The sequence below is a fragment of the Glossina fuscipes genome, unplaced genomic scaffold (genome assembly GCF_014805625.2).
Source record: "Glossina fuscipes isolate IAEA_lab_2018 unplaced genomic scaffold, Yale_Gfus_2 60510, whole genome shotgun sequence".
In the NCBI taxonomy this organism is placed as follows: domain Eukaryota; kingdom Metazoa; phylum Arthropoda; class Insecta; order Diptera; family Glossinidae; genus Glossina; species Glossina fuscipes.
This window is the reverse complement of record NW_024002876.1, coordinates 132,009-144,341: the sequence shown is the minus strand read 5'-3', so window position 1 is coordinate 144,341 and position 12,333 is coordinate 132,009. Positions and strand designations below refer to the sequence as shown.

The 12,333-nt window shown below is 32.0% G+C and overlaps 1 protein-coding gene across 7 annotated transcripts in view; it reads right to left on the bottom strand.

Annotated features, from left to right (window-relative positions):
* Nucleotides 1-12,333, bottom strand: part of LOC119643365 — a 141,506-nt gene that overhangs the window by 15,503 nt on the left and 113,670 nt on the right. For all 7 annotated transcript variants that reach the window (XM_038042715.1, XM_038042716.1, XM_038042717.1 and 4 more), the window contains one exon: nt 10,574-10,715. In XM_038042715.1, the coding sequence (XP_037898643.1) occupies nt 10,574-10,715 (142 nt within the window). The remainder of the gene's footprint in view (nt 1-10,573; nt 10,716-12,333) is intronic.

Here is a 12,333-nt window from a genome sequence, read left to right as displayed (position 1 = left end):
CCTGCAGTATTACGTGAACAGCGAGCACTTCTGCTTTCCAAAAAAATCGGTTTTTGCTTAATATTCACAATCTAAAGCAGATAAACCCATAGTAATTAAAAATATTTTTTATCAGCGATTCTATCCCTGTACCTGTGTAAAATTAGAAATAATCGGCGATGCCTACCCAATATTATAGCATATGGAAATTGAATTTTTTTGTGGAAACCTTCATAACGGTCCGAACAGAGCTTCAAAATACTATAAGGGATGTACATTCTTCACCAGCGTCATATTCGAAATGGGCCTAAGCATTTGCGCCTGTCCGTTTGCCAAACTTTATAATATCATCAAACAAACATTTTCCTATTCATAAACATGAAAATATCGCTTAAAAATTTGCAAAAGAATTTAAAAATAGCCCAAATTGGATACGTCTGCAATGACATATAAAGTCAGTATACATTTATTTTCCATGTTTTTTGCTAATTGCACATAAGCTACATTAGAAATATGACATAGTTTTTTAGATTATGAAAATAGAAAAAAGTTAGCTGCACCCACCCAATATTAGTCATTTTTAGGATAATGGTAATGCGTATAATAGGTTCGGTCACAGCCGAATATAATGTTATGACTTGTTTCCTCTTTCTGAATAAAATGTACTGAACGTGTATTCGATGCTCTTGTCACACTAGTTAACGCAAACCAAACAAGCTGCATAATCTTTATGCAAAAGCAAGTTTAATAACATATAAAAGCTTATAACATAAGAAATCTTTATATCTACCCACAACACTGCCTATATAGTAGAAAGCTTTTTTTATAATTGCGTCTAATTTTGAATAGATATAAACAGTTCTAGATTTATTCTTATGGGAGACTGTATTTTTTGTTTTTATTCGAAATAAAATTATAATTTTTACTTCTATATTTTTCGTTAAAAATTCAAAAAACCGAAAATGTATTCGTTTTCTATTCAAAACAAAGTATTGTAGAAAATCAAAGATGAAAAAAGAACACAATAAGCTCATCCTATTTTACATTACAACAGGTTAATTCATACGTATAATATATAATAAAGTTAGCAGAATATAATCTGTGGTATGCACTTTGCGAGGCTTTTTCGGAGCATTTTCATAGGTTAAAATTGCCCGGTATGCATGCTAATCTTATGAAAATGAAAAAAAAAACACAAACCTACGTAAGCTGATACGTCAGCCAATTGATTGCACCTAAATATCCTCGAAAAGTTAAACCTTAATTGCTTTTGTGTGTTATTAAAATTGTCACAAAATTTAGTTACAAAGCTGAAACTTAGCAGATATATTTTAAGATTGCCTTTCTCTCTCTCTCTCTCTCTCTCTTTTTTTTTTTTTTTTTTTTTCTTTCTTTCTTTCTTTCTTTTTTTCTTTATTGGTGGAATTGAAAGTATCATTTCACAATCTTTACAAATATAAAGCAAAGTCGAAAAATATCCGAACATTTTGAAACATTTTTATGTTAATGTATAAACACTCGCGAATGTAAAACAAAAATTTCCCAAATGGAGGGTTGGTACACAAGTTATATTTTGGTTATTGGTTACACATAAGTTAAATAACATTATAATTTTTGTAATTTCTTGATATGCCCGTTGTTTGTCTTTGTTCGTAAAAAAGGCTTCGGATAATCAGGTAAAGCCTTTAAGATATTTTTGTAGCTATTGATGTTATTATTTTTATGCCCACTTTACTATTAGTACTAGTCAACGAGGAAGTTTGGAAAATACGAATCGTTTATCCGAAAACAATCTGTGAAGAAAATGTGTAGCCGTCTTAAATATTGAATAAGTGCATAACGAGATTAAGTATTTTTCCTAACATTTCAAATTAAAATAATACTAATGATTTCTCTAATTACTGCGATTTGTAACCTTTTATTCTTCCTGACGGCCAAAATGTAGTTAATATAAATATATAGATATGACCAACATCAAAATGTAACAAAATACGCAAAATTAGACATAAAAGTTTTTTCGAAATACTTTAAAGCTTCTCAGATGAAAGAGATTATGATTTCCTATTATTATTATTTTAATTTTAGACTAATGAAATGAATTCTTAGACTAAAAAAAAGACATTGAGGATACGATTTCCTAATATGATTAAGTTGGGTCATGATTCATTGGAGAATGTATAAATGTTAAATTTCACTTCTCAGCTTTTTAAAACACCTTGTGTTTTTTTACAAAAAGTAGGCAGGTAGATTAGAGTTTAAAAAAAGTTTGAAAACATAAAAATGGGTTTCTGGCATTGTAGTGTATGTCCGGAAACTTCCGATTGCGGTCTTGAAACTTTGCTGTAAACAATAACGTTTTCTTCACCCTCTCACCTAAATCGGTCGTTGGGTAGAATTATAATTAACAAGGAATGGATTAAATTTTTTCTTTTTCCTCTCAAAATATTGAATTTGAGTATAACAAATTTTTTTTGTAATAGTAAAAATTTTCTTCATAATTTTAGATATGAAAATTTCGAAGCATTTGTCGAACATAGAATTTGAAATGCTTCAATATAAATGATGAAAATAAAACAAGTTATATTTGTTACATATGTACCTGTCGATTGGCCAATAAATACACACTTCTATATATACCATAGCAAGTAATAACTTCAAAGGACACATTTCAATATGTTTCTGCTTTGCAAACGTTTGAGAAAATGCGACGCCATATCAAGAAAGGATTAGCGGAATTTTCGCCCATAAAAATAGTGAAAAAAGATGAGCAAGCTGTCCAATGGTGATAGCAGCGCTATCACGGTCATAGGCAAAAAAGTGCCTAGGATTCCCTAGTTTCAATTTTGAACAACATGGTGAAACATCTACGTATTTCGCTAGCTGTGGTAATATGTTGAACTTGAGCTATGATAAACGAGATATTCGTTTCGTAAGATTCGTTACGTATATGAATAAGCAAATGCCAAAATACATTTAAAGGAAAAAAATATGTATATATATGTGTATATATATATATACATGTGTGTGTGTGTGTGTGAGAGAGAGAGAGAGAAGGAGAAAAAGAGAGAGAAAGAAAGAGAGAGGCATATCATTAAAGCTAACTCAATATAGCTTCTTGGCGCTTTGAATGGCTATAATTCTATTATGTTGAAAATACTATTTGCTGCAAACTTAAGTTTCCTTGCTTAATTCAAAGAATAGTGGTACTAAATCTTTACGAGCAAAGAGCAACGGATACGTTACAATATTCAAAGCGCAAATAGTTTTGATGCAATGTAGCCAACCGTAGACATCGACTAAAAAGCTGAATGTAAATGGCGGGCCTATATAGGAAGATTGGCTAGACGTGGTGGACTGCGATTTCTTCAAATCAAACTAATTATCTCCAGGCAATGCTATCAAAAACAACTGCAACAATTAGGAGAAGGCAAATTACTTTCCTAAGCAAAACAATACGCTTTGTTTTAACACAAAAAAGTGAAGGCATATTCAGAGAGTCAACATTATTAACACAATGCACTTTTTACAGTACAGCTAGCGTAGTATTTCCAGAAAATGCTAATTTCACCAGTACCCGTTCATAGTACCCGTTATCACAGTACTTCGCCGTCCGTTCTTGTCCATTAGGATGGAAATATTGGTCATAATATTATTGTAAAAACAAATCAAATTCATTCATAATCGGTGGCAATGAACTGAATATGGTATAAAAATTTGTTATTAATAATTTCTCAACTATAGAAGATGTACTTAAACATGAAGTAGAAGCATGTAAAAATTATTTAGATTTAATATTTTATCGCAAAGATCAAGAAAGTAGGCAAGAAGAACATATATTATAGAGATTCCACCGTGCATTAAACGTTATTAAGTAAAGCTGCTGTTCGGCACAGCATAAATATAAATCTTTGAATTGCGCAGGGTACTTATTACTGATTTCAATTTATTAGAACTAAATCCAAGAAATGCCAGAAGACATAATATAATGAACAGTAAAGTTGAAAAGTATGTCATATACTACGTTAATGTGCTGAAAAAATCATACCCCCAATAGATAAAAATTCGCGAGCGGCGGAGAGGTATTTATAATGAGGTAATGTTTTGTATTTGGTGGGATCGGAAGGGAATTGTGGAGCAAATCTGCGTCAACTTAAGCCCGCTTTTGATTCTACTCCTTTCTATCAATAACCAATGTGATTAAAGCGAGCAATTGAGGTAATTGTCTGGAGCTGATCAAAAGAAAAAGCGTTGTCTGCAACCACAACAGTGTTACCCTACGCAGATATTTAATAATTTTGCAAAAGCTGAGCGAGGTTGACTACAAAATTTTTTTACATTTATTATATTGCCCGGACCATGCGGCTTCCGAATACTATGTGTTTCGTTCTCTTCAGAACACTCATACTGGTGTAATGCTGAAAAAGACTCTAGCAAATTTCCCGCGGTTCAGCTTTTCGTGTGGAAACCCAACAATTTCTGTAGTGAATTCACAATGAGTTCATTGACAAAAACCGATGGAAAGTACTATATATATATCGGCATATAGTTCGCTTAATTGAATTCATTTAAAATATTAAGCTATGCTTGAATTTTATTCAAAAAACAACACAAAGATTTTTCTTAACTCAATATATTTAATCAGGATAATTTTTCTTTCAATTTGTCATAATTCGTACGTTCGGCTACCAGTCTATTTGAGACTTATTATTAGAATGCCTGCGATCGCAAAAACTAAGATAAATCAAGTTCGGTATTTAGTAAATGGCCGTAATTTGCTCGTAGACAGAAACTTACAATCATAATAAATATTGATCTGTAGCTTAATATAAACATTTACAAACACAATCGAAAATTCGTTTTGACGCATCTGCAAGACCGGCCACAGCGAATAAAAACGGTAGCCTATAGCTTTTCAGGGAATTATATCTAAAAACTGGTATCAATTTTTTCTAATAAAACCCACACATTTAAAAAAATATTTTACAATTCCAAAGTTTTGATTTGCGGAAGTGGGAATAGGAGTTCCATCCTAAGGCAAATATAATTTGTTCCAATTGCTACCATTCCGCCTGCAGAAAGCACGCAGCGTCGATCAATAATTGTACATATGTTGCCAAAAGTAGACTTCGAGTTCGCCTACTTTTTTACAGAGTTTATACCACGAATTTTTACCACGAAAGCTTATTTTTTTTAATATCAGATATGTTTATCTGAAATGCCTTCATATTAAATTACAGAAATTTGCATCTGAAAATTTTTGTACTTATGGAAAAAATAAAAAGAATTAAGATCACTGCATTTACTAAGCCACACACATGTTTAAAACAAATTAGTATTTTTCCACTCAGTATATCGCAAATCATCGACGAGAACAATTTGGTTTACACAATTTTTACGTACATTAAGTATAAACATATTAAAACTAAATTGAAATGGCTGTAAAGAATGAGAATAGTCCGCCGTAAACTTTTTATAACACAGCGCATTTAGTGGAATTTTCTCCAATAAAAGAAGGATGGAATATTTGGAAAGAGGAGCAAGATTTGTTTTTTGTAAAATAAATTGCCAAGAAGATAATGCCAAAGAAGCCATCTGCTTAAATCTATTGGGAGTGCTGCTTATTCTTTGATACTTAGTTTGTGCAGTCGGCAATTCCCAATAAGTAAAACATACGAGAAATTATGTAAACTTCTAAGCACCCGTTATATGTCAGCTACAATCATTTATCGAGAAAGAAAAAACTTCCTATTGCTGGAATTACTGGATGGTTCGCCAGAGTAATAAAACTAATACTGTGTTGTAAATTTGGAAAGTACTAATAGGCATTCCTCAAAAAGAGATTCATACCGGGTCTACCCGGAAAGGTTTTCGTCAAATTCTATGAAGGGGATGGTAAATTTACTCTTCATGATGGATTTAAAAAAGCATTGATAATTGAATGGAACATTTCATTTAATGCTAATAGTCTTGACAACCATGTTAACGACATTAATAAATTAAGCCTTAATAAGAATCGGAGAAACAAGGACAAAATCGGCGATGGAAACAATTAAAATAAGAAACATAAGTTATCCAAACATTACAGTTGGAAAAGCCATGAAACTTTGCTACGAATGCCGTGTCTGTTGTAAAATAGGCCACATTGCCCCAATTTCTCGATCAAAATAAAATCAGCTAAGTCAACTTTAAATTTTGTTAACAGTAAATCAAATTTTGTCAATTATATTTGTAGTATTGTAGATAAATCGTACGGTAGTTTGTATACATTGCGAGAAAAAATTCGCAATATTGGTGTTAAGCGAGCATGTGACATAGCCGTGCACATTATTTTCGTCATTTTTTGAAAAGATAAGTTTTTAAATCCGAGCTTAGAAAATGAAAAAATTTTTACGTCAACTACAGTGTGGATTGCATGTCAATAGTTGGTAAGTACAACGCCAAAAGTAGTTTGCTATTGTAGTATCAGATACAACAAATTCTCCACTCCTTCATCGTTCATTTCCCAGAGCCTTTATTTTTGAATTACGTCTAGTAAACGAAGTCAAGTTACAAAATAATTATACATATATCATTAACCAAATTAAAACTCAGTTTAGCCAAGCATTAATAATCAATGAGGGCCACATAATAGTAACGGAATTACATTAAACGTTGATTAAAGTGCTAAACCAATTTTCTTCAAGTCCAGACCATTACCACTCCCTTGCAAAACAAAAATAAAACAAAAGCTAAATGACTTAATAGAATTAGATGTTCTAAAACGAGTAGACAACCTAGATTCGAGTACATCTTCGGATTTAGAACTAAATAAAATAATTGTTATTCTTTTAATCTAAAGTATCGTATCTAGAATTCACCATTGACAGTAATGGGTTAAAAAACTTAATGATTATATTTTAAGCGTAACAAAAGCACCTATTCCATAAAAATCTCAGAATTAAGAGATTTCATCCGATTGGCTAATTATTATTTCAAGTTTATAAAAATTTTTGCTCAGAAGATAAGTTTGCTCTGCAATTTATTATGAAATAATAAATCGGGGATGTAGAGCCGTCATAGCACAAAAATTTCGCAAACAGTTATTAAATCAATCGCATATGCCACATCTTGGTATTATAAAGCTGAAAACTTAGCAAGATTGTATATGTGGTTATTAGAAAGGTATGAAGAAAAAAATTAATGATATACGCACGTAAATCTTGCCAAGAGCAACGAAGCAGTCAGGAGAAAAGTTCACTGATGCCTATGATGCCTTGTAATAAAGTATGGAGCACAATACACATTGATTATGTGGATCCAAATAATAACTTTATAAATTTTGAAATGGGTTGAAGTACTCCAAATAAGGAATATTATTTCAAGCTTTGCAATTATTAAATTAGGCGAACTTTTTTCACCCTATGATCTACCAGATGTTGCTAGTGATAATGAACGAGCATTTACATAGAGCGAATTTCAAGAACTCTTATCGGTGAATTTAATTACACATATATTTACCATTCCTGGACATGCAGCAATCAATCGACAAGCAGAAAACTTCCTAAAAACTTTCAAGAACTTTATTTTTGGTAATATTAAGGCCTTATCCTAGTCATTATATAGACAACTCTTCAACAACTCTTGATTGACTACAGAAACACTACTAATTTCGTTAAATATACTTTGGAAGATCTCTAAGAACTCGCTTCAACAATTTAAAACCTCCAACAACAAAAAGCAAATTAGAAGAACAACAGTTTAAATTCATAAAGAATTATAAAGGCAAACGAAATATCGAGCTCATAATTGGCCAATAAATGTTTGTTTGAGACTATAGGGATATCAACAAACCTAGTCGGATTGATGCGACTATTAAGCAACAACTTGCACCTATATCATATTGCTGCGCAGTAAAACGTCATCTAAATTAAATATTGAACAACGCGACAATACGCACAGCGACTCGTTATAGTCGACTGCTATGCCTACTCTGACAACAACCACGATCACTTCTACAACTACGGTAACAACTCATGCCGATGTTGAAACAAATACCGAGAGAATTTTAAGACCCAAAATGCATGGTATCGTTACCAAAGTTTAAACTAAATTGAATTTTTCATTTTTTTATACATAAATTATCAGCCTAAGGAGGAGCGTGTGAGATATGTTTATCTTGCAATGCCTTCATATTAAACTGCTACACTTGGCGTCTGGCAACTTCTATACTTGTAGAGAAAATAATAAAAATGAAGATTACTCACTCTAATAAGGAACACACGTCTTTAAGATGAGTTGGTATTTTTCCAGTCGGTGCGTCATACTTAAAATATCTATGTACGCTGTAGGTGTTTAGGACTGCAGGACTTCGATTTCAACATAACATAAACAAATCTTTTAAAAAATTCAATTAAGACTTATGTACTTTTTGCGGCAATGTCAACGATTGTATTGTTTGTACATTTGGCGGGACAGGAGTGGAAAGGATACAACTGTATGCCATATTTTACAAAGCAGATTAATATTAAGGTTGCGCCACTTAATTGAAATGGAACGAAGAAATTGAATGTGAAACGGTAAATTGATAAATTATATCAATTGCATAACCTATTGAATTTCTTCACTTTACATAGAGAAGCAGGAATGTGAAAGTGGATTTTTCAAAAAATCTTTTATTTGAAAGCGCCATATACTAATGGAAAAGAGGATTTCGTGAGGTTGCAGCTACCTTAGTAGTAGTGAATATGCATTTTGCTGGATCCAGCTGCGCTATGCATTGTTTGACCTAACACCACTTGCTGTACAGGGCGTATTAAGTTTGTTCGGATGTATGCAACGCCCAGGATGGCTTAAGCCAAACTCATATTTCCTTATAGCGATCGAATCAGAAACATTTTCTGAATTGATTTGAGCATGTGTATCCGTCTGTTGTCTTATGTTTACTTTTGTCCACCTACATTGGGAAATTTCTAAGAATGTCATGTTTTGGCCGAAGGTCGAACACTGTTGAAAACGGATTGGATTGGATCATTTTGATAAAAATTGGTTCATCATAGCAGCTTGACATGAAGATCAACTATACCAACTTTGGATCATAAACGTCAATTTTTTTTTTGCTTAAGTCTATATTAGGGTTATAATGAAAAGTAAGCTTTTATGTGGCAAAAAGGTCTATTTTCTAATATCTTATAATGAAAATTGGCCCATAATAGGAATTTGACGCGTGAACTAATTGAACCAATTTTCAGACCACATTCTTGCAGACGTCTTCATGAGAAGTAATCGTTTATATAGCAGCAAAACTTAATTTTTGGTACTTTGTGACAAAAATGGGTAAATAGTAGGAAAGTTCTTGCCAAGAGAATTACTTTTGCATAATTAGGACAATGTCAGTCCTAGTTTTGGGCTTTCTCCGATGCAAAGGCTACCACGCAAAGTGTTTTTTTGGAAACTAACTATAATCCTTGATATTTTATGACGACAGTAAATGAGGAAATGTATCAGTGTAAGCGGTGTGGGGTAATTGAGTCGTCTGACTGTAATGGTTTTAACTGTTTATATTTTATATAAATGATATGAAAATTAAATCATTTAAGCAAACTGTTATAATTTCGTGCGTTGCGCATCGGTAAAACCTATGTCTACTGTGATACATATTATATAAAGAAAATAAGTTTCTGTCTTAAAATTTTTTAGTGATTTATCAATCTTTTCACCATAAAGGTAGTTTAAATGTGTTACTACTAACGCCTATTTATAGCCTTCAAATATTCTTAGTGCAAATAATCTGAGTTCAAGTTTTGAGCCATCGGATTAAGAGTATTCAAGATTCGCTCTAAAACGAATAAGGTGCCTGACCTATTTTTTAAGCCAAGTTTTTTTATAAAGCAGAAATATTTAATGAACACACTGTAATAGAATTAGTGTTCATTTTTGATTATAAAAAAAGGAGTACAAAAGTAATAGACCAAAGGTTTGAAAGCCTTTTTCTACACATGTTCTGATTTTAATTGCGATATTAGCGAGTTTCATGCTTAAAGCTGTTTTAAGTCGTAAAGAAGTTATTATTATTTAGTTTCGACTAAATTACGGCTGAATATGTTCTCTCGATAGATCCACGTTAATTTATCTATTAGTGTTGCTAATGATTTTTTGATATTTGGCAACTATGTAGTTTTCGAAACCTATAATAGATTGATTTTTAATTTAAAAGTCGAAACTTAGTTAGATGGCCTAAGAAATAATAATAATAAGAAAAAACATGTAGGTATTCTACTGTGGCGTATATGGTATAAAATTAATTGGTGGAGGCCGGTGATGTTTTTCGTAGTGTTAATAAGAGGTTATGGCAACAGTTTTAACAGACTGACGTTTGGTGGCAGAGTTATGGAGAGGGTAATTTCAAAGAAGAGAAGAAGTAGCGAGAGAGGTAGAGAGAGAGAGAGAGTGAGAGAGAGAGAGAGAGAGTGAGAGAGAGAGAGAGTGAGAGAGAGAGAGAGAGAGAGAGAGAGAGACAGATAGAGAGAGAGAGAGAGAGAGAGAAAGAAGGAAAGAGAGAGAAAGAGAGGCACAAAAAAAGGCTTAGAGAGAGTCACAATCTTAAAAAAATACTCACAAGTGAAATTTTTCGTTCCAAACAGGATTTAATTCCTGTGGCATTGTACGCGTACGCTTTTTCACCTTGCTAACTTGGACGGTAACGTAGGGATCGCTGAAGCCGGATTTGTCCTTTGCTATCAGTCCTTGAGCACATATCACTGCGCGGTGTTAATGTTTTGATATATATTAATTTTGACGATTTTTTAGTTTTATTTAATTTTTTTTAATGGATTGAAAATTATTTAGTTTTTTGATTCGATCAATCAAGAGATTGATTACAGCCAGCGCCAGCGTTGGTTCGATTAATGTTCGTTTCAAAATTTATCAAAAAAAGGGCAGTATGGTTTGAGTATGCGTGTGGATTTAATAATGATTGTATTTTCGAAAATAAATAAAAAATAACATGGAGACAACACAAATTATTGAAAAAAGTTAAATTAAGAGATGAATGAATGCGAAAAAATGTTTACATAAAGCAAAGTACACAAACGACAACGTTAAAAAAAAAACAATTTTGGAACATATCCAAATAACCCAAAGGGCAGGAAAAAACAAAACAATATTAAAACAAGTGCCACAGAACGAATTCAAATGAAGTTGAGGTGTGAATGAAAGTTAGTTAATTCCGGATGTATAAATTATTATTGTGAACACGTACACGCAAATGCATCCGTACACACAAACATGTAGGCGCGAACGCATGTCGAATTTCAACATGTGTATCGGTTATTTGCCGATTGATAAATATGAAACGAACAGAACCATAACATTTATAATTCAATTATTTCAAGGAAGAAAGAAAAAGAGAAAAACGGAATTAATTTTATATTTACAATTTTTATTACTATTGTTTTACTTCTATTTTTTATATCTTTTTTTTTTTGATACACGCACATATATACATATACTTTCGTTTTCTATTAACCATATATATATGAAAGGTTTTTCAAAGAAATAAGAAAATCAAAAGAAGGTAAATGCAAAAATACCCAAGAATGGCACTAAAAAAATATTTTTAAAAATCGGAAAACTTAAAAAGTATTAAACATAATCAAACAGCAAATACATATACATAAATATACCGGTCGATAAGTCTCGTGACTAAGTAAGAACAAACAATTTATTTATTTTATTTTATTTTTTTGTGAAATTCGAACTTATTTAACAACCAAGTCGACTTTTAGAGTGATACATTTGACTTAATGCTTCTCTAATGTTTCAATGTTTCTTTTTTGAACGGTTTGCCTAGAACCACAAATACACATCAGCTTCCTCAACGAACTCATCTTTGATCCAACTATTTTTGCTTAGAGCATCTTGGGGCCACATCGGAAAAATGCAGCAGAATATTTTGAGCTTCGATGCATCTAATTTTATCGTTCTAGTCATTGCCTTCCGACAGGATATTTTTGTTACACTGGAAGCAAATGTGAGATGTATTTGGAAAACATCTTTTTCATGCACAAATTTTGGTGGGAAGTAGTTAGTAAATTGTCTCTAAGTTAAGACGCCAACTATTTTTCCTCAATATCACTTTTCGTTTTTTTTTTAAATTACTAGGATGTTTCTTGATGTTTTCCAGCCAAAAATTTTTGCATGCGATAGAAAACAGTTGCCATAACGTTCTGCAGGCCAATGCTGGGTTCAAATGACATTTTTTCTATCAAAAAGCCATGTTTAACCAGCACATGAAATTCGAGATTTCCATTGTTTTGAAAATAAAAAATTACCGTCACGAAAAACACTGTGGTTCTCAAAAAATTAATCGAAACAACG